General features: G+C 35.3%; 2 protein-coding genes across 3 annotated transcripts; both read right to left on the bottom strand.

Moving 5' to 3' along the window:
• Positions 1–5737: 5737 nt before the first annotated feature.
• LOC110913203 (UPF0301 protein Plut_0637) lies at positions 5738–10600 on the bottom strand. Of its 2 annotated transcripts, none has more exons than XM_022158057.2 (3): positions 10176–10600; positions 7828–7961; positions 5738–6641 (listed from the first exon to the last, which is right to left on the bottom strand). In XM_022158057.2, exons 1-3 carry the CDS (start codon positions 10390–10392, stop codon positions 5985–5987), a joined length of 1008 nt encoding a protein of 335 aa, XP_022013749.1. In that variant the 5' UTR covers positions 10393–10600; the 3' UTR covers positions 5738–5984. The 2 variants fall into 2 exon arrangements, with proteins under 2 accessions (XP_022013749.1, XP_022013742.1); XM_022158050.2 differs by having other exon boundaries at positions 7828–7979; positions 10176–10597.
• A 3379-nt stretch (positions 10601–13979) lies between these two features.
• Positions 13980–21094, bottom strand: LOC110913213 (queuine tRNA-ribosyltransferase accessory subunit 2). Its single transcript, XM_022158061.2, has 10 exons — positions 20798–21094; positions 19158–19332; positions 18241–18399; positions 18074–18167; positions 17120–17190; positions 16978–17029; positions 15688–15736; positions 15476–15610; positions 15258–15377; positions 13980–14433 (listed from the first exon to the last, which is right to left on the bottom strand). Exons 1-10 carry the CDS (start codon positions 21064–21066, stop codon positions 14274–14276), a joined length of 1284 nt encoding a protein of 427 aa, XP_022013753.1. The 5' UTR covers positions 21067–21094; the 3' UTR covers positions 13980–14273.
• Between the last annotated feature and the right edge of the window lie 216 nt (positions 21095–21310).

Here is a 21310-nt window from a genome sequence, read left to right on the forward strand (position 1 = left end):
CAAGTCTAGCCTTAAACCTATCAATTTCACCTGTTGACTTGTATTACTTTAAAGACCCATTTACACCCAATAGGTTTCTTTCCTTTAGGTAAGTCAACGATATCCCACGTGTTATTCCTATACAAAGAAGACAATTCATCATTCATAGCGTCTACCCACCGTTTATCTTTAATAGCATCTTTATAAGTGTAAGGCTCAACCAGTTTATTAATATTTGCAGCGAAGCACACATTTTCTTTTGGCAAACTAGAATAATCAACATACTTATCATAGTTATATCTAGCATTTCCAACAATAAAGTCCTCAAATCTTTTTGGGGCAGTTGAGGATCTAGAGGACCTTCTAGTAGGGATGGTACCCTCAGGAAGGTTTGACTCGTCATTAACACTACTAGGCTCAGCCCTCACAGGACCAGTTTCATCCCTTAGGGACTCATTACTCTCAGATGAACCATCAGTTCCTGATGATTGCTAAGTATCACTATCCATAGGTGATTCAACCTCATCACTGTGTTGCTGTGTCAGGGTAGGTGAGTCAGTGGGGACCTTCTCTTCATCATTGGGATTTAGGTCACTTGAAAATTCATAGTTGTCAAAAAAATTTAATTGGTTTAAGTTATTTGGACCTTCTAGAATAGCATGAGATTCATTTTTGAAAGGAAATGTGGTTTCATGGAAACTAACATCTCTGGAGAAAATGAATTTTTTCTGTTCTAGACTCCACACCTTATATCCCTTTTTAAGATTAGAGTATCCCATAAAAACACATTTTTCAGCTCTTTCTTCAAGTTTATCAGGATTGTTTAAAACAGTGAAGTAGCAAAGACAACCAAAGGTTTTCAAGTGATCAAGAGAAAGTTTGAAACCAAACAATTTTTCATAAGGAGAACAGCCATGTAACACAGAAGAAGGAAGCCTGTTAATTAAGTAAGATGCTGTCAGAACACATTCAGACCAGAACCTAAGAGGAACATTGGATTGAAATAGCAAAGCTCTAGTAATATTCAACAGGTGTCTGTGTTTTCTCTCCACAATACCATTTTGTTGTGGAGTATAGGTGCAGGAGGTTTGATGAATGATACCCTTTAGTTTAACAAAAGCAGTCATTTGAGAATTGGTGAACTCAGATCCATTATCACTCCTAAACATTTTTATATTGACTTCAAACTGAGTTTTAACAAGGTTGTAAAAACTTTCTATATTTTCAAAAACTTCTGACTTAGATTTCATAAGATAGACCCAAACAGATCTGCTGAAATCATCCACAATAGTAAGAAAGTATTTGTATCCTTCCACACTAGTGACCTTGTAGGGACCCCAAACATCTAAGTGAATAAGGTCCCTAACCTTAGTCGATTGATGGTCACTGAGAGGGAAGGGTGACCTATGTTGTTTGGCCTTGTGACATATATCACATGGATTAGAAATGGACTCAGTTTTAAGCTGAAGAACCTTTAACACTTGTTCAGCTGGGTGGCCCAGCCTGGAATGCCAGAGCTTTGCTTTTTCAGCCATACTTAGACAAGAAAAACTAGAACTTAGAGAGTTACCACAGAAATATAAACCCTCAGTTTGCCTACCAGTCACCAGGGTTTTCTTTAAGCACGAATCCTGAATATAGCAAGAGTTTTCATCAAACACAACCTTAAGCTTATTGTCTTTAGCTAGCTTATACACAGAAATAAGGTTCACACAATATTCAGGAACAACAAACACATCTTTTAAAATGACAGAGTCAGAAAGTCTAAAACACCCAATCTGAGTGACTTTTGCATCGGTACCATTGGGATGTTTAACAGTAATATTATATTCAGACACATCAACCAGATTAAACATATTATCACTGGACATAACCATGTGCTGGTTTGCACCAGAATCAATAATCCAGTTTTGCTTTTGAGAAGAGAAAAGTTTTGAGTTAAAACAAAAGATATTTTTATATTCAGAGAAGGAATTAAAGCATTTACCTCCAACATTTGACTTATTTGGGTCATCAGTTTTATTCTCATTTAGCAAACCTAGCAACTTAGAAAATTGATCAGCAGTCAGGGAGTTCAAAGAGCTAGAACTTTTATCATTCACAGTATTATTCAAAGAAGGACCAGAACCACTACTAGCAGCATTGTTTGACCTACCCCACTGAGAGCTGCTTTGAGTAGGTTTTGATCTATAGTTTGGAGGATAACCATTCAGTTCAAAACATTTATCAACTGTATGTCCAATCTTGTTGCAATGAGAACATTTTAGATTTGGGTTGGGACCTTTATTGAATTTTTTCTTGTTATCATTGAAGTTGTTAGATTTAGCCGCAAATCCTACATTGGGAGCCTTAGAAACATTGTTGGACCCTCTATGAGATTCCTCTCTAGAGATGATAGAAAAGGCAGTTTTGATAGTTGGTAAAGGGTCCCTTGTCAACAGATTGGTTCTAACAGGTTGATAAATGTCATCTAACCCCATTAAAAATTGCATAAGTTTGATTAATTGACTGAACTCATTGAATTTAGCAGACGCATTGCAGGTGCAGGAAGGCAGTAGAAGCATAGCATCAAATTGTTTCCACATAGTGTTAATTTTGTGGTAATACTCAGACACACTAGATCCATTTTGACTAACAGAGTTGATTTTTTGATATAAGCTAAACACAACTGACCCATCAACTTTATCATATGTGTCTTTTAAATCATCCCACACTTCTGAGGCAAGCTTAGAATAGACTTGGCCAACATATAGTTCATCAGAAACAGAGTTCAAAATCCAAGTAAGCACAATAGAGTTACATCGATCCCACTGACTAGCCAGAACATCATCATCTTTAGATTTACTACAAGTTCCATCAATAAAGCCTAGTTTGTTTTTAGCCATTAGAGCAAGTTTCATAGCATTGGACCACACCACATAGTTCTCAGTCCCTTTCAGTTTTATGCTAACAATTGTGAGTCCACTTGAATCACTAGCATGAAGATATAAAGGGTCACTAGCATCTAATTTGCTAACCAACGTTACAGAAGATTCAGTTTTATCAGGCATAATGACAGATCAGTAATGCAGAAAATAGAACAGACAATAAGCACAGAACAGGTCAGACAAGACAAGAACACAAATAAACCAATCAGTACATATTAAGCAACCAGGATAGGCAAGAAAGACAAACTGACTCAAGGCGAAACCTGGACAGAGGTCCGATCAGAGGTTCATCACTCAAAAGGTGCCTCCGCAGACAATGACCAGGGAGCCACACCACAACAGACCAACCAGACACAAATGCAACATAGTGAACCCTCTCTGTGTCCCAATCAATTAAACCGGTTTTAGCCTAGCCCGGTATCAAGAATGCCTAGACACAAAACACAATAATGCAATAGAAAGTAAAGAGAAAGAGAAGGAACGATCTCACAGTGGGTGCACGTCAAAGAGATCAGGTTTGCAACCTTCACTTAGGGTTGCACACACTGACCAGAGAGCCGGAAATACACAAAACCTGTTGGTTTGCTCTTATAAGAGACCAACGAGGTTCTTCTTTACCAAACAAAAGAGAACCACATATTAGCGTTTCAGAAGTAGCGCTGTCACAGCAACCAACCACAAACTTTAAACCCTAGAAATTAGGGTTTCACACTCCCAGATCTACACCGTCTCCTCTGAGTAGAATCACTTCGGAAACAGGGATCTGAGTACCAAACGCCGTAAATAAAGAAAACCCTAGATCGGACAGGAGAAGGTCGGCCGGAGCTTTGTACCGCAGCGGAAGAAGAACCAGAGCCCTAAATCAACCTTGGGGCTCTGATACCATGTCAAAACTTGATAATCAAACACCTTTTATTATGCTGAATCAATTACAAGGACAGAATGAATCTGTCGGCACAGATTAACAACTAAACAAAGACAAAAAGATCTCCAGCCGGATGATCTAAAACAAGAGAAGATAAACAACCCTAGACTCACGAATAACTTGTGAGGATAGGGAAACTTGCGAGAGTAGTGAATGATGAGCAGGAAATGATGAAATGCTCCGATAAACCCACAGCACGAACCAATTGCCCAATATAAGGGGCCTTAGACCAGCTAGCACACAGCCGTCACAAACGGCTACAAGCCCAAAGACGGAGCCCAACTACAAGGCTGCTACAAGCCCAGGAGAGCCGAGACAGGAGAGGAGCCCAAGATACACCAAACCTCACAAAACAAAGGATAACAAATGAGAATGATCAAAAAATGTAAAAGCATGAGAAAGCTAAAACCCGGCACATTTATACTGAAGCATATTAGTATTTGAACAGGTATGTGAAAGGATTTTGTAGGAGTTTGAAGGGACACGAATGGGTTACATAGATGTTGTAGGATTTGGGGTTTTTTTTTTTGGGTTGAATCGGTGGTATATGAATATAAACATAGAAGTTGGAGTGGCAATTTCTATAATATGCTATCGAAGCGATGAATTCCCAAGCGGTGGCATTAATGGTTAGAAAGTTGTAGCTTTTAATTAATAATTTGGATTTTAATTGAAATCGTGGGAAAAAAGTTGTAATAGGAGACAACGGTTTGGTTTCGTAACGTTTTTTTAAATAGTTTTGAAAGTGTGCAAGGTTATGGACGCGTCGTTTGGATTTCATGTAAGACGCAAAAGTGTGCAAGGTTATGGACGCGTCGGTTTGACCCTAGTTGGTAAAATCACACCTTTTCAAACGGTATTGATTAAAGTAAAATAACACATTTCCAAAGGGACGTGATGTTTAAATAAATGAGACATAACCCAAGTTATTTTTTTGGTTATATCACACCTTTTCGAACGGGCGCGATGTTTAAACATACCCCAAGTTACTATAATATAGATAATATAATTGTGAAAGGGTGTGCCTTAATACATGAAAGGGTGAAACATTTTGAAGGGATGAGTGTTTTGTGTTGTTAAAGGGTGTGACTTTCAAACAAATTGGACATAACCCAAGTTGCTAATTGTATAAGGGTATAATGGATCTAGACGGATCAATACAAGTTGACCTGCCTACTTGTGCAGGTCAACCTATTGAAATTAACTTCTGTTATGTGTCAGTTCACCACAGAACCTCATCCTTGTGATCCACTCAAATATTAGTATATCCTCCAGGTAAAGAGGTGGCGAATAAAACAAGCGAGAAGGTACACCAAGTTTACTAATTCGGCGAAAAAAGACCAAAATGTCCGCTACTTTTAGAAAACCAACCACATACCATCCATCACTGCTAAAACACCATCTTTCTGGCTTTATTCTAATGTTAACTTGAAAGTTTTATAGGCGGAAAGCTGAAGCCATGCGTTGACATTTGTCTGTATCTGTTCGGGTCGGTGCAAAGGAATCGAAAGCACAATCTAAAGCACAGATACCGTTTTCAAAACCTGAACCTTTTCAATGGGAGTGGCAAAGTGTACAGGTCAAGCAAGTTGGGAAACAGTCAAAACTGCACTTGGCATGGGTCGGGTCTGGTTGGCCCGACATCCTTTGTGTCCATTTTTATCTTCCTTCTATAATAACTTTCTGAATAAAACAATTTAGTAGGTTCGATGCATTAGAAAAACAACCCACCCATTTCTTTTCAGGTAATCTTTCTGAATCACACTTACTTGCAAATGAAGCAACAATTTGTCAAAATTACGAGCCATTTTCAGCGCCATGGAAAGAAGATACACCATTCGTTCTGAACCATTGACGTTCCCAAGTGCAAGAACCGAACACATGCTTAAAGAACACGAAAGACATATTCAAGCAGCAGTTTAAAAACACATGCATACAAGATCAAAGGTAGACCGGTACGACACGATTCAACATTTCAACTAAAAGTCAAATGATGTTTGACTTTTGAAAATAGTAGCTTATGGTTCATTTATAAGTTAAAAACAAGACTCTACTTTGTCCATTCTGTACAACTTGAGACTGCTTATAAATTTTCATAAAACCTCAAGTACTTTCATATTATATTTTAACCGAAAAACGCTTTAAAACAACACCTATAAATCTTGCTTCGGCTTGCGGCTCAGCTCCGAGTAACTCCCGCCCATAAGTTGCAAAATTTCTTCCCATAAACTCTCATTCTGGGCCCCACCAAACATCAAATTCGAACTACAAGCCGCCACATGCCATAACCCCGCTTCAATCTCTTCTCGAAGCTGATCAAGCTGCCATCCGGCATACCCGACGAAAAACCGAAAATCTTGAGGTTTAAAAACCCCGTTTTTCACTAAAGCCGAAGCTTCATCCAAACCGTTTCGGGAACCAAAACATAAAGTGGGAACAACTTCTTCGAAATCAAGAACGTTGTTTTTCCCGTTGGTTTTTAACAAGAATATGCTTGCCTCAAGAGGCCCACCAAAGTGCAATGAGCATTCGGAAAACGTGGTGGCCAGATGGAGATTAGTAGGTTTCATGTGTTTGATCTTTTTATGGAGGGGTCGGTTTATAATTACTCCAAATGGGCCTTCTTGTGGGTGTCGGGTTCCTGAGCCCAGTAAGAAGACGACTGATCTTTCAAAGGTTTGAACCCCGTCGAGCTTTTCGGTTGCGACAAGAACACAGCCTGTTTCGGTGGATGTAAGAGGGTGTGCCCATTTTGACCCGAGACGTTTAGACTCTGCAACCACCCCTTCCTCTTGTTTGTTAAGCATTGACTGCATAGCATACCCAAGATATTAGTTATATTCCCATTCCATATTAAAGTTGGATCTTGAAAGAACATAGTTTTGGCCCGTTTACTTATAAATTAGTTGAGTTGTGTTCCGTATCTTATGGGTCAAACCAAAATGTTGAGCTAAAAGAAAACAACTTTGTAGTCGTATTTGACATACTAATAAAAAAAAGTGAGTAAAATGTCATTTTCGTCTATGAGGTTTGGCCAGTTTTGCGACTTTTGTCCTAAGGTTTGTTTTTCCGCATATGGATCCAAAAGGTTTAAAATCTTGCCATTTTCATCCAGTTCGTTAATTCCATCCATTTTTCTCCATTAAGTCAGGGGTATTTTCGTCTTTTTACCTATATTGTTTTTTTGTTTAGTAAGGGTATTTTAATACAAGGGCCTAAAGTGTGAGAAGTATGAGAAGTGTATTATAACACTATATATAATACTATATAACACCATATAAACACCGTATAACAATATGTAACACCATATAATACCATATAACACTATGTAACACTATATAACATTATATAACAAATATAACACTATACATCTATCATAGACATGCTATCAGACAAACTATAGTGTTATATTAGTTATATAATGTTATATAGTGTTACAAAGTGTTATATGGTCTTATATGGTGTTACATATTGTTATACAGTGTTTATATGGTGTTATATAGTATTATATATAGTGTTATAATACACTTCTCACACTTTGAGCACTTTTTACAGGATCCTCTACCTTTAATACTTGTACATTATGCTAAATGCTTGTACATAAAGTGAAAAAAGACCGAATTGCCCTTTTAAGTTAACAAAAAAGACGAAAATACCCCTGACTTAACGCAGAAAAATGGATGGAGTTAACGAGCTGGATGAAAATGACAAAATTTCTAACCTTTTGGATCCAGATGCGGAAAAAAAAACTTCGGACAAAAGTTGCAAAATTGGCCAAACCTCAGGGATGAAAATGACACTTTACTCTAAAAAGAAACTTATTTCAAAAATATAATTTTTGTAGTCATATTAGACACACTAATAAAAAAGTTATAATTTTGAGTGTTTCTAATCAATCCCACCCAATCTTTTTGACCCATTATTCAAGCCACCTAACCCATTTTGACAATTTCATATTATACATAAAGAAAATGTAGCATAATTAAGAAATATTGCCTGCTGATTCAGATGGAGCATTGCCCTAAATTCTCTCCAGTCAGTGGCTTTATGCGGGGACTTTCGAGAACCCATATCACTAGATTTGTTGCTTTCAGCGGGATTGTTTCCTTTGAGGCCCTCTCCTTCTGGACCTGAATGATCACCATTGCCTATAATTTATAATCGAATCTTTGATTAATGTTTGAGCTTAACTTCAACAATGATTTTGATATATAAAATTATGAAATTTAATTTCGTATTGTTTGATTTATGAATATAGTCTTATGAATATTGTTCAATTCATGAATTTCGTATATATATGACTACATGCATATATGTTACATATGTATATATATTGTAGATGTATATCTACATATGTATACATATATCTACATATGTATACATACGAACATGTACATATACAGATAATGCCCAAAAGTAACAAACCCAAAAGTACAAAAACTAATTAAATGAGCACAAAGTCTTCAGAAGAACCGCTAGTAGAAACAAAAATACATGCATTTTTTAATATTTATTATTGATATGTTTAAAATTGATATTATACATATGCTTGCTTTAAAGAAAAGGCACACCATGACGATAGGGTACCCGGAACCTTGCACCTAGGTGAACCTCAGACACGCTTTTTAAACCAGGTACATATGTGTATGTATTTCTATATGTATGTGCATACATATAACATATAATGATTACATTATTATCATACAACATGTAATCATGACATCTTTAACATTGTAGAAAGTACATGCATTTTTTAAAATTTAATAAGGGTGTAAGGGGCACTCCTCTAAGCGGGGAGTGACCTCTCTTACCCACAGCCAATCAGCACGCGCCACGTCAACTCCCCACTTAACTCCCCCCACACCCTCAATTTGATGGCGGCACTCCTCTCTTGGGGGACTTGCTTTTTTTTATTTTTTTAATTAAGAAAATATTTTTATAACATCTCTCCCATCCTCTTTCCTCTCTCGGTGAATCAATACCGCAGTCCTGTCCCCGCTTAGCCTCCCCGAGGGGTCAGCGGCGGTGTTCCCGAGCGGGGAACTCACTCACCGCACGCCACCCCGAGGGCGCCCCGTTCACCCTAATGAAAGCATCCATATTTACCAACAACAAGTACTGTTCAAGGCATAAACAAGCTTTTATAACTAAAAGGGGAAATTATTTACTTGTGAATGTTTTTAGTTGGCCTTGGGTTACTTAATTCTTATAGCCAATATATTGTATCATGTGCATATCATGCTTATTATGCATAACACCTAATTTTTATTTGTAAATATTGCATGATATACTAAGTTACCACTGAATATATATAAAAATAACTATCTCCACCTCATAAATATTGCAAATCTACTATTTGGGACACCTATGTTAATAGTTATATGATCCATTAATCTAAAATACTTTTTGGAGTGGGCCAGATTACATGTCAATAATGGTCTGCAACATCAACACAGATACCATGAATAGGTTCATGCAATAGATACTTCCATCATTACCAAAGGGGTGGTGGTCCATTGGCAAAGGTGAAACCTTTAAACACTTTGGGAGGGGAGGTCTTGGGTTCAAGTCTCACAGACGACAGAAATAAAAAGAAATTTGCCGTTCAAAAAAAAAAGTCACTTCCATCATTCTAAAAGTTAGGTGGCATTCAGCCACATTGACCATTAATTTTTTAATCTTCCATCTTTGACTTGTTTCACATTGCGATTAAAGATGATCTTGGATATACATAAACTATATAACAACTTTGTCCCATTAATCAAATAAAATACAGTAATTGGTAGATTATGTCTAGCTTAAAAAACAAAATAATTGAAGAATTCAAAGCAATCTTCTTATAACCTTATGGATAAGCACTAATCTTAGTCAATATCAGCAACAACTAGAACACCTAACTAAAAACAATTTAAATCACTAATAAAAATATCATATATTATAAATCTACTTTCAACTTAGAAATTGTCCTTGTTAATCAAACAAAATAATTAGTAGATTATGTCTAGCTTAAAAAAACAAATATAATTGAAAAATTCAAAGCAATCTTCGATAAACATTAAACTTAGTCAATATCATCATCATCAACAGCTAGAAAACCCAACTAAAAACAATTTAAAATTACTAATAAAAATATGTTAAAATCTACTTTCAGTTTAGCAATCACAAACTCCTAATTTTAATTACAATTTACAATATAAATTCATAACAAAATAATGTTCTAACAATCAGAAACCAAAATTAACAACTAACACATCTACATTTACACAAAAAACCTAGAACATATATTATAACACAATCAGAACTCAAAGAAACCCTAATTTATCAAACAAAAACATAAATCGCACCTGTAGAAGACGACGAATCAGAATTATTGTGCGAATTCTTCTTCCCCATAGCTCGCACAACAAGCGATTGACGAGAAGAAACCGTTGATTTCGTCACACTGATCTCGAACACCTTCTTCGATCTCCACGGAGAATTAGGTTTATCGTAAACGTGAGTGTTCTTCGATACGTAGGGGCATCGAGCTGCAGCTTTGATCTGTACAGCACACAGATCCATGGCGATTAACTTTGAATTGTTGTTGTTGTAGATGAAATTGAAGTGTTTTGGAGGTTAATTGGAGGAAAGAAGAGGATTGTGAGGGTGACTGATCATTGTTTGGGATGATAATGGAGGAATTTAGTGGTAATCAATGCGTATGTGAAGATGAAAGTGAAAGGAAGTGTGTGAGAGAGAGAGAGAGAATATGCCAAGTGATAAACCGTTTATTATGGAAAAATTGGGTAAAGCGATGGGAGAGTCACGTGGGGTGTGTATGCATGTTATCGTTCGACTCCCGAGATGGGGTATTTTTAGGCCACTAAACGAACCGAACATTTATGAACTGTTCGTGAACTTATTCGACGTGAAGTTCGTTTATGTTCATTTATTTAATAAATGAACGAACACGAACAAAGAAATTTTGTTTGTTCAATTGAATGAACGAACATGAACACATATTGTGTTCGTGAACGTTCATTTATGTTCGTGAACGTTTGTTAATGTTTGTTTAAATTTTAGTAAATATATAAATAGTTACATTTATATAAATATTAGGTTTTCTAACTACTTATATATAAATAGGGTAGGGATATGATAAAAAGTGTCTAAAATGTAATAAGGGTAAGAAGTGTTTTAAACCATTGGATATTTGATCTAATGGTTGAGATCAATAGGGTATAAAAATGTAAATTGTGTTTTAATTAGAGGGACCTTATGTAAAATTGAAGGGCAAGAGTGTCTTTTTCAATGTTTGAAATATGGTAACCATATCATACACAACCAAAACCTCCTACATTCACTCCGTTTTCCTTAAATATAGGAATTAATGATTCACCTTAATTGTAGGAGGTCTTTGGTTACATATTCGTCATACATTATCATAAAGAGAACTGTAATCAGATTCATGGCGTGGTGTTTTAAAACAATTGGATAAAATTGACTATGATTCAAGTCATAGTGTTTTATCTGGAGACATTGTTCATGGCGTGGTGTTTTAAACATCTATGATTCAAGTCATGGTGTTTTATCTGGAGACATTGTTCATGGTGTGGTGTTTTAAACATCTATGATTCAAGTCATGGTGTTTTATCTGGAGACATTGTTCATGGCGTGGTGTTTTATCAAAACAAAACATTCCCAGATTTTAAAACACCATGACTATGATTCAAGTCATGATGTTTTATCTGGAGACATTGTTCATGGCGTGGTGTTTTAAACATCTATGATTCAAGTCATAGATAAAACACCACGCCATGAACAATGTCTCCAGATAAAACACCATGACTTGAATCATAGTCAATGTCTCCAGTTTTTTAAAACACCACGCCATGAACAATGTATGATTCAAGTCATAGATAAAACACCACGCCATGAACAATGTCTCCAGATAAAACACCATGACTTGAATCATAGTCAATGTCCCCAGTTTTTTAAAACACCACGCCATGAACAATGTATGATTCAAGTCATAGATAAAACACCACGCCATGAACAATGTCTCCAGATAAAACACCATGACTTGAATCATAGTCAATGTCTCCAGTTTTTTAAAACACCACGCCATGAACAATGTATGATTAAAAGATGTTGCGATTAAAAGATGATGAAGAATATAAAATAATCAGATGTATAATGTTTCCTAAAATTTCTCCTAATTCAAAATTCAATTCAAACCTTAAAAAACTCATCGGCAGTTTTTTTTTTTTTTTTTTGGCAGTTATTCTTGGAAATCAATTAAATGATAAAAATGTCAAATTACTAATATACCCTTTTGAATTAATTAGGATAAAGGACACTTGTCACTCCCAAATTATTTCTCACACTTCTCACAAAAGTCCCACTTTTTTCAGGATCCTCTACCTATATAAATATAACTAATTAATAATTGAGTTTTCTAGTTATAAAAATGAAATTTTAAAATGCAACTGATCGTTTACTTAATATTTATATAAAAAAAAAAAGCTATTTAATTTAGTGTCTATGAACCCTAATTTAGATGTGTTTTCGGATAAATTGTAATATATTAAATTGTTCGTTTGTGTTCACTAATGTTAAATTGTGTTTGTTTATATTTGTTCAGTTGTTCGTTTATGTTTGTTCAATCATGTTCATTTATGTTTATTCAAATATGTTTAGTTAAGTTTTTTTTTATTTATGTTTGTTTGTTTTCGTTATGTTCGTTTAGGCTTTAAAAGAACTAACATAAACGAACACGAACTTGCCCGGTTTCTTAATGAACGAACATGAACAAAAAATTGTGTTCGATTATATGTTCGTGTTCGTATTCGGCTAAAGTTAAATGAATGAACACAAACATACCTATGTTCGTGTTCGTTCGGTTCATTTACAGGCCTAGGTATTTTACTGAATTTTATCCTCAAATACCGGTATCGCATCGTACATTTTCAATATCGGTACCCATATTTGACGAATTTCGGTATCGGTATTTTCGTTACCTGTACTATTGAAAGTACCAATCTTAAAAGTTATAAAAATGGGTATTGGTGTCAATAAAGCTTGGTATAATACCGGTACGGTATTCAAATATAAAAAGTGGGTAAACTTGCTTACCATGACGAACTAAAAGTATGGGTACCACTTTGGTATCAAAATTCAATTGGTACAGTATGGTTCAGTATCGGTATTTTTTGGTACCTAATACCAATTGCTTATCTCTAGATGTCAATGTGACTGGTTAAAACAGATATTGGTAATCTCAATCTCATATTGGACTTTAAAGTGTAAATGTGTTATATATCTAGTTCACCATTTATTAGGTATTGGATATAGGCGTATTCTAGGGATGTCGATATGACATATTGAAATGGATATGGATATTCGATTATTCTCAATCTCATATTCGATTATAAGTGTAAATTGTGTTTTATATTTGGTTCAATACTTTTTCGGTATCGGTTATAGTTAGTTTGTTTAGTTACATGTTAGAATTTCTACATACAACTCTTACCAAATTAGATTATTCTATTACCGAATAAAAAAAAGTAAATCTCGTTCAGGGTATAGTTCGAGTGATGAGGCTAGATATCACTAAATATCATACCCTTCATTTAACTTGTCTAACTTAACTGGGTTTTAAATTTTGAACTAGTAATGGCACGTTTCCAGTATGTCAGGGAGGAAACTGATGTAATTTTAAAAATTGGCCTGAAATGGCAAAAGTGAACAAACCACAGAGACGAAAATGGCAGTTAACTCTTATTATGTTATAGAATATAGAATTATTGTTGCTCTTTTCACATCGTAAACTTTAAGTTAGGTTATATACTTTACTGAACTTTGAAGTAAATTAGTTAAAATTCGGTTTTTGGGTTTGAAACCAAAACCGAACCAGATTCAAATTCAGTTTCGGTTTGGTTTTGACCATTTTGAATCCGGTTTTGTTTTCAGTCTTGACCAACAAAATAATCAAACCAATAACCCAACCGACCCCAAATTTTATGAGCCTCAATTCAAGATTTAAAGCACATTATTAAATCATAAACAATTTTATACGAGCTCAAAAACTATCATAAAAATATATTCGAGCTTAAAATTTATACTACCGAAATATATCAAATAACTAAATGAGCACCAACAAGGTTCGATAACGAAAATATTCAAGCTTGAGCTCAAAAACTATCATAAAAATATATTCGAGCTGGAGCCGAATAGCACTTAAACAATCTGAACCCAAATGATACATTAGCCCTCTACAAGTCATTTTTGTATAGACTACAAAAGTTAACCGCTAAAAGTGATAGGTTAACCACAAATTGAGTTTAACGCAGTGTGGTTAGGTTTAGGTTCGGCTCTTTAGCTGAACCGCCCGCATATAATATCAGGGTTGAGGATTCTCAAAATTATAAGATGAAGTATACACGTGGTTGATCATACATAAACTACCTCACTGGACTTTCTAACTCGAAAGTAATCGGTGAAGCTGCCAGAAGATGCCCGCGCCTGTTCTGAATGAACTTCTGTCTGAATTCCTCAAATTTTCCTTCGGTAATTGCTTCTCTTATTAACCGAAAGAATGACAAATAGTGGTGTGTATTATGTCTGCAAGAATGAAACAAGTTTAGCTATACTGGCAGAGGTGGCAATTTCAACCCATTTATATAAAATGGGTCGATTCAAGTTATAGTTAAATGAAACGGGTCAAATGCTTTAAATAGGTCAGGAGTTGCTACACTTTCATTCAACGCGCTAATTATTTACAAGATTAATAAAAATGGGCCAAAATAAGTGAGAGGAGACGAGTTTAGCCCGTTTTGACCTGTAAACAAAGATAGGGGTGTGAATTTCTGACACGACTCGGAAACATGACATGAACTTAACACGAAATTCCCGGGTTAAGGCTTAGCCTAAATGAGTTTGGGTCAGTTTCAGGTTGAATTCGCGAACCTGTTTAGCTAAACATGTCGGGTTCGTGTCGAACCCGACAGGTTGGTGGGTTGACCCGTTTAACCCATTTCTATTATATTTAATTTTTTTCAAAATGTGTATTTATGTCATAAGTTAAATTAGTTGGGTACTTTTTGCAATAATTATATTAAAAGAGAAAATGATATAAGATTTTATACTTAAAATGTAATTGTTAAATATACATTTGTATTTTTTGTTGTAAAATTTTATTTTTAAAATATTAATATGCGAAAAAATTGGGTTAAATGGGTTGTGTTCGGGTCAACCCGCAAATATTCGTGCCGTGTTCAGGTTCGTATAAAATTTTCGGATTCGGATCAGGTTGGACCGCCAACCTGTGAACACGACCCGTTTAGGACCCCTAGTTGCCCATTTGACCCACTTACGATCAGTTACCCAACTTGTTTTGCCACTAAATATTGGTAGTTTAAATATTATTAGGATTTGTAATTTTTTACATTTCAAGCAGAATCTGAGCAAGCATTTCATGGACATTGAGGAGATGATTGATGTAAGCTTTTGTATGGTTCTGACATGTGTAGCACGTGCACCCTTCAACAATTCGTGATGTATCTTTCCTGCATAAGTATATAGAAATGAACATAATATACTTGAATTCATATATAAACCTGTTAAGAGATAAAACATATATGTGTGTGTATACAACCATCATTACCTATAGACAGTTGCTTTAAGATTTATCTTTGTGTAGTCACTAGCCATGGGACACAACTGAGGGTCTTGTGTACACTTGTCATTATTAAGTGGAAAGATAAGTGCAAAGCCCTCAAGGGTCAAATGGTAAATATACCTGTCAAAACATTAGCTTTCCGTTGACAAACGGACAACAAGAAGATGAAAAGTCAACATTAATAAAAACCTACTTACGTGGAGTCAAAGAGATCAATACCCGCAGCAATCCCCTGTAATACCTCCTCTTTATTCATGAAGGAGAGACTCATTAGTATAAACAACAATTCACCTAAGTTATAAATTGAACGAAACAATATAATTTCATGAATCCTGAAATGCGCCTAGTCAGCTGCCACATCAGATTTTCATAAATGCATCAAAAACACTTATTTTCACTCCAACCCTACAAATATATTTACTAATACTTACATTTCCACCTCATCACCAATCTTTACATTTATTTTAATACTCAAATGGTTTTATAATTAATACATTTCTTTTATTTTTGCATTGTTAACAAATATAACTAAAATAATTAAATATAATTAAAATAAATAAATAGATTTTCAAACATTAAAGTTATAGAAAAACTAAACATCACATATTAAACACACATTAATAAAAGAGAACATAAATATATTATATATTTAGTCTTTGTAATACTATTAATCTAAGTAGCCATTGTATATAAATAAAAAGCATTGTATACAGATAAAAGGGAGAAATATTTACTATCGATTTTGGTTTTTTGTGGTAATTGGTAAAATGAAATATTAAATGTTATAACTAAAATGGGTCCCACATTTCTTCTAAATGCTCCGCACATAATGTTGGGCTTCCATCCAAATGCAATTTACCTCCAATGCACAATGTAATTCTTCATATGCCATGTCACCCAAATGCAACCGCAAATACAGTGCATTGGGTTTGGTCTTATTTAATTAATTTGAGGTCAACATTTTGTGAAACAGTAACTCTTTAACCAATTCTTTAATTGAAAACTATACTCCATCCATTGCAATAGAATTAATTACTGTTTTCGTCCCTGTGGTTTGTCAAAAATCACTATTTTAGTCCATTAATTTAAAAATTGCGATTCCAGTCCCTGTGGTTTCACTTTCGTAACCATTTCAGTCCACCTCGTAACTATTTCAGTCCCTGTACTTAACAGAATAATGGATTGAAATGGCTACGAAAGTGAAACCACAGGAACTGAAATGGGTACGAAAGTGAAACCACAGGGACTGAAATCGCGATTTTTAAACTAATGGACTGAAATAATGATTTTTGACAAACCACAGGGACGAAAACAGTAATTAACTCATTGCAATATATATATAACTCATGAGAATGTCAAGCTGGCCCTACTATAATTGATACAAAATTTTATTTTCAATAAATACACCAAACTCTAAGAACTATTGGCAAATGCTCATATTAAAACTTGTAAAAATACTAGCTTCGTGTGCGGAAAAAAAATGATACCTGGAAGTCCTAGGCCACAAACCTGACGAGGTTTTTCTTTTGGTAACGAGTCCTGTAGCATATCATTTTTTTTACAAAAGAGGTACATATAAAATAAATGGATTAAAAATTGCAGAACTGAAAAAAAAATTAAGTACAGTACCGTAACAGCATGCAGATATGTTGATCGCTCATCAATGCTATCTCCAAGTCCAAAACCACCAATATAATAACCTGAAATGACACTTCATATTTCATATTATATCCTCAATAGAATAATAATTTGGAAAAAAAAAAAAGTGCTTAATTATGGAACAAATTAAGCTGATGATAGACGATGAATGTGGGCTGTGGTGTGGAAATAAACATAAATATGAAACGAAGCTCAGTGATATCCTTCATTCTTTCTTTTCAATAATATTCACCAATCCTTGCAATATTTTTATAAGAGTAAAGTACACGGATGATCCCTGTGGTTTACCAAAATTTTGGATTTGATCCCTAGCTGTCCAAAAGTACACGGATGGTCATGTGGTTTGCACTTTGTAACGCGTTTAGTCCCCAACCAACAAATCTACAGGTTTTAGCAGGTCCAAGTTAGGGATTAAATGAGTTACACTTTACAAAGTGCAAACCACAGGGACCATCCATGTACTTTTGAAAAAAGCCGCGGACTAAATGCGTTACAAGGTGCAAACCACAGGGACCATCCATGTACTTTTGAAAAAAGCCGCGGACTAAATGCGTTACAAAGTGCAAACCACAGGGACCATCCATGTACTTTTGAAAAAGCTGCGGACTAAATGCGTTACAAAGTGCAAAGCATAAGGACCATCCATGTACTTTTGAAAAAAGTTGGGGACTAAATGCGTTACAAAGTGCAAAGCACAGGGACCATCCATGTACTTTATAAAAAAGCTAGGGACTAAATGCGTTACAAAGTGCAAACCACAGGGACCATCTGTGTATTTTTTGGAAAGCTAGGGACCAAACCCAAAACTTTGGTAAACTATAGGGACCATCCGTGTACTTTTTATTAATCCTAGATGTTTTTGATTTATTTCGACATTTGTAAATAATCTTTTATCGTCCTACTCAAGAGGTTTCTACTACATACCGGAAACATTTCTTTTTGCAACCTCTTGAGCGCAACGTGTCCGTTCTTCAACATTGCATCCTCCAACAATTGATCCGAAAAGAACTCCATCTCTCTACGTTACAAAAGATATTGCAAACAATCAAAAGGCTTATAATGTCCAATATCGTCAAAACCATAAAACATACCGGTTTTAGTGAAATGCAAGTATCAAGCCATGTGATCGTTCGATCAACAGACACTTTATTCCTCTTTACGGTAACTGAAGCATGTACTTCATCGGCTAAACTGACCCACAAGTCCGGCTTCATTGAAGATATCATTTTCATGTACTCCAAAGGCTTCACCTGTGACAATATCACTTATTATAAGTATAACAACAAAGGATATATGTCGCCAAAAATATAAGAAAGAGAAATTTTTAGAGTTAACTGCCATTTTCGTCCCTGTGGTTTATCCAATTATGCCACTTCAGACCAAATTTCAAATTTGTACCATTTCCGCCCCCAACATTCTTGAAACATGCCAGTTCCGTCCAAAAAAACTAACGTCTGTTAAAACCTGGTCTTAATAAAGGGTAAAAACGTCATTTTCCTTTGTTCGTAAAAGGGGTGGGATTTTAATAGAGTTTATAAAAAAGGGAAAAAAAAGAAAAAATGGAAAATGACATTTTTACCCTTCTTAAACAGCAGGTTTTAAGAGACGTTAGTTTTTGGGATGGAACTGAAATGTTTCAAGAAATCAAGAATGTCAGCGACAGAAATGGTACAAATTTAAAATTTGGCCTGGACCAGCATAATTGGACAGACCACAGGGGCAAAAATGGCAGTTAACTCGAATTTTTTATCTCAGACAAAAAAAATCAACATTTCAAACTTTTTAGTTCAAAAAACCTTTCAAGCTAGTTAATAGACACCACTTCAAAAAAAAAGTCAACATGGTCAACGTTTTCAACACATCAGGCAAATTTTGAAACTTTAGTGGTTTTTTTCTCAGGTAAAAAAGTTTGGTCGCCTAAAATAAAATTTGACTAAAGTTCGAAACGTTTAATTGCGATTATCCATAAAAGAAAGTGCGTTAAGGAAAAGTGTTAAAAGGGAATTACCAAGAAACGCCCACACGGGGTCTCAAACGATGCTCCATTCTTGTTACTACTATTGCATTCCGGAAGAGATAGAATAGAATCCCTTGGCACAGCGACAAATCCGTAGCCTTGCAAACCGAGAAGCCGGTGCACTCCTCCGATCTTTGATATCGTTTTTAAATCAGGACACTCCATGCTGCAAGATACAACAAATGAAAGCGTTATGATTTAGCTTCCTATCGAAAGAATGAACCTAAAAACATAACAATATTAAGACCAAAATGATATATTTTTTTAAGGAAAATGGCCCGAAACATTGCTCGCCTCACATAATCACTTCCTCTTTCGAATTCCTATGCCAAACATCCCCAAGATTCTACATTAACTGCAGACGTTGGCTTGGTTTTAAAAAGCGTGCCGAGGTGCAAGGCGACCTAATGCGCATAGGTTTGCGCTTCAGACTATAAAAGACGAAGGGTGTACAGAATGCAAACAGAAAATCGGCATGAGGCACACCTTTCGGACGAGGAAGATCTTGTGCATCTGGATGTTGTACATATAGTTTTTCAGATTGGAAAGTAGATTATTAATAGAGTAAAGTACACAGATAGTCCCTGTGGTTAACCAAAATTTTGGATTTAGTCCCTAGCTTTTTTTAAAAACACGGATGGTCCCTGTGGTTGCACTTTGAAACACATTTAGTCCTCAACTTTTGCCAAAAGTATAGGGATGGCCCTTGTGGTATGCACTTTGTAACGCGTTTAGTCACTAAACATTGGGGACTAAATGCATTACAAAGTGCAAACCACAGTGACCATATGTGTACTTTTGGCAAAAGTCGGGGACTAAATACGTCACAAAGTGCAAACCAAAGGGACCATCAGTGTACTTTTAAAAACACGGGACTAAATCCAAAATTTTGGTTAACCTTATACTTTACTCTTATTAATATACTAAACCATATATAGTACTTATCTATGTCTAAATGTTGATTAACTAATACAGTAATACTAAATAAATTTTGCCTGGGGTACGAAAAGTGTTGCACTTTTGCGCCTTGTGTATCGGTTTTAGACCCTATCTCAGGGGTGAGTCTAGGCGTAGTTAATATCCCGATATACCAGTGATATATCGGTTATCGGTCCGCTGCCGAGATAGCGGTACAAAAGATTGGTCAGGATATCAGTACCGGTAATATCAGCGATATTGTCCGATATTTGATCGATACATCACCGATTTTCCCGATATCAGTATCGTTCTTCTTATTTCTACCATTCATTTTTCCTCTTATTGCTGCTATTAGTGTTTTAAGTTTTAATTCTTAGTTGTTACTATTAAATGTTAGTGTTTTAAGTCTTAGCCTGTTCTTACTTATTACAATTGTTAGTGTTAAATTGCTATATATATAAATTTAGCATGATACTAAAATTACCAATATCCCACCGATATCCCACCGCGATAACCGATATCTCAAATATCGGTCCTTGACCGACATCCGATATTTTACCGCATTAACTACTGCCCTTTTAAAAACCAAGGACAGTGTCTATCTATTAAATGTCTATTCTAACAGTACTCCTGAACACCAAAATTTAACAACAGATGATTGAGAAATCATTATTATAATTCCAATCAAATCAATGACAGCAAAAAGTACTCACAAGTGCATGGGGCTAAAGTGAAGAAGACGAGAATCAGGAGACGGAAGAAAGGGGAGGTGGTCCGGCGGAATAAAAGCCGGCAGTCCTTTGCGAGTAGTGAGTAGAAGTGCCGGTGTTTCTATCTCTATTATCTCCTTATTACCCAAAGTGGTGAGTTGCAGGAGGCCCACCCGTGCTCGACCGCTCTTGCAAAATGTTTTAATCGCAAACTTCATGTTCTTACTCTCTTGTGCTCCGTCGTCGATGCTCAGTTCCGCCTCCTGTAGCATTGTTTGTAGGCGCCGCTGCAAGCAATTGTTTGGTATTTTGGGTTTAGTAAACCCCAAAGAATAATAAGGTTACATTTATTTTAATATAATATAATATAATATAATATAACTAGATTAGAACCCCGTGTATAACACGGGTTGAATAAATGTAATTTTATATATTAAAAAATAAAAAGTTATATTTTTATAAACCCCGTATATTGTACGGGTTAAATAAATGTAATTTTATATATCAAATAATAAA

Source organism: Helianthus annuus, chromosome 2 (genome assembly GCF_002127325.2).
Source record: "Helianthus annuus cultivar XRQ/B chromosome 2, HanXRQr2.0-SUNRISE, whole genome shotgun sequence".
Taxonomy (NCBI): Eukaryota; Viridiplantae; Streptophyta; class Magnoliopsida; order Asterales; family Asteraceae; genus Helianthus; species Helianthus annuus.

What these genes read in the sequence shown, in the direction of transcription:
- LOC110913203 (XM_022158050.2), bottom strand. Translation starts at nt 10,392, where the DNA reads ATGGATCTGTGTGCTGTACAGATCAAAGCTGCAGCTCGATGCCCCTAC. An exon ending in TGATTCGTCGTCTTCTACAG is followed by an intron (nt 7,980 to 10,175) that starts GTGCGATTTATG and finishes TATAAATTATAG; the next exon opens with GCAATGGTGATCATTCAGGT. An exon ending in TGCTCCATCTGAATCAGCAG is followed by an intron (nt 6,642 to 7,827) that starts GCAATATTTCTT and finishes TATGCTATGCAG; the next exon opens with TCAATGCTTAACAAACAAGA.
- LOC110913213 (XM_022158061.2), bottom strand. Translation starts at nt 21,066, where the DNA reads ATGCTACAGGAGGCGGAACTGAGCATCGACGACGGAGCACAAGAGAGT. An exon ending in ATTGATCTCTTTGACTCCAC is followed by an intron (nt 15,611 to 15,687) that starts GTAAGTAGGTTT and finishes ATGTTTTGACAG; the next exon opens with GTATATTTACCATTTGACCC. An exon ending in GCTCAGATTCTGCTTGAAAT is followed by an intron (nt 14,434 to 15,257) that starts GTAAAAAATTAC and finishes TCATTCTTGCAG; the next exon opens with ACATAATACACACCACTATT.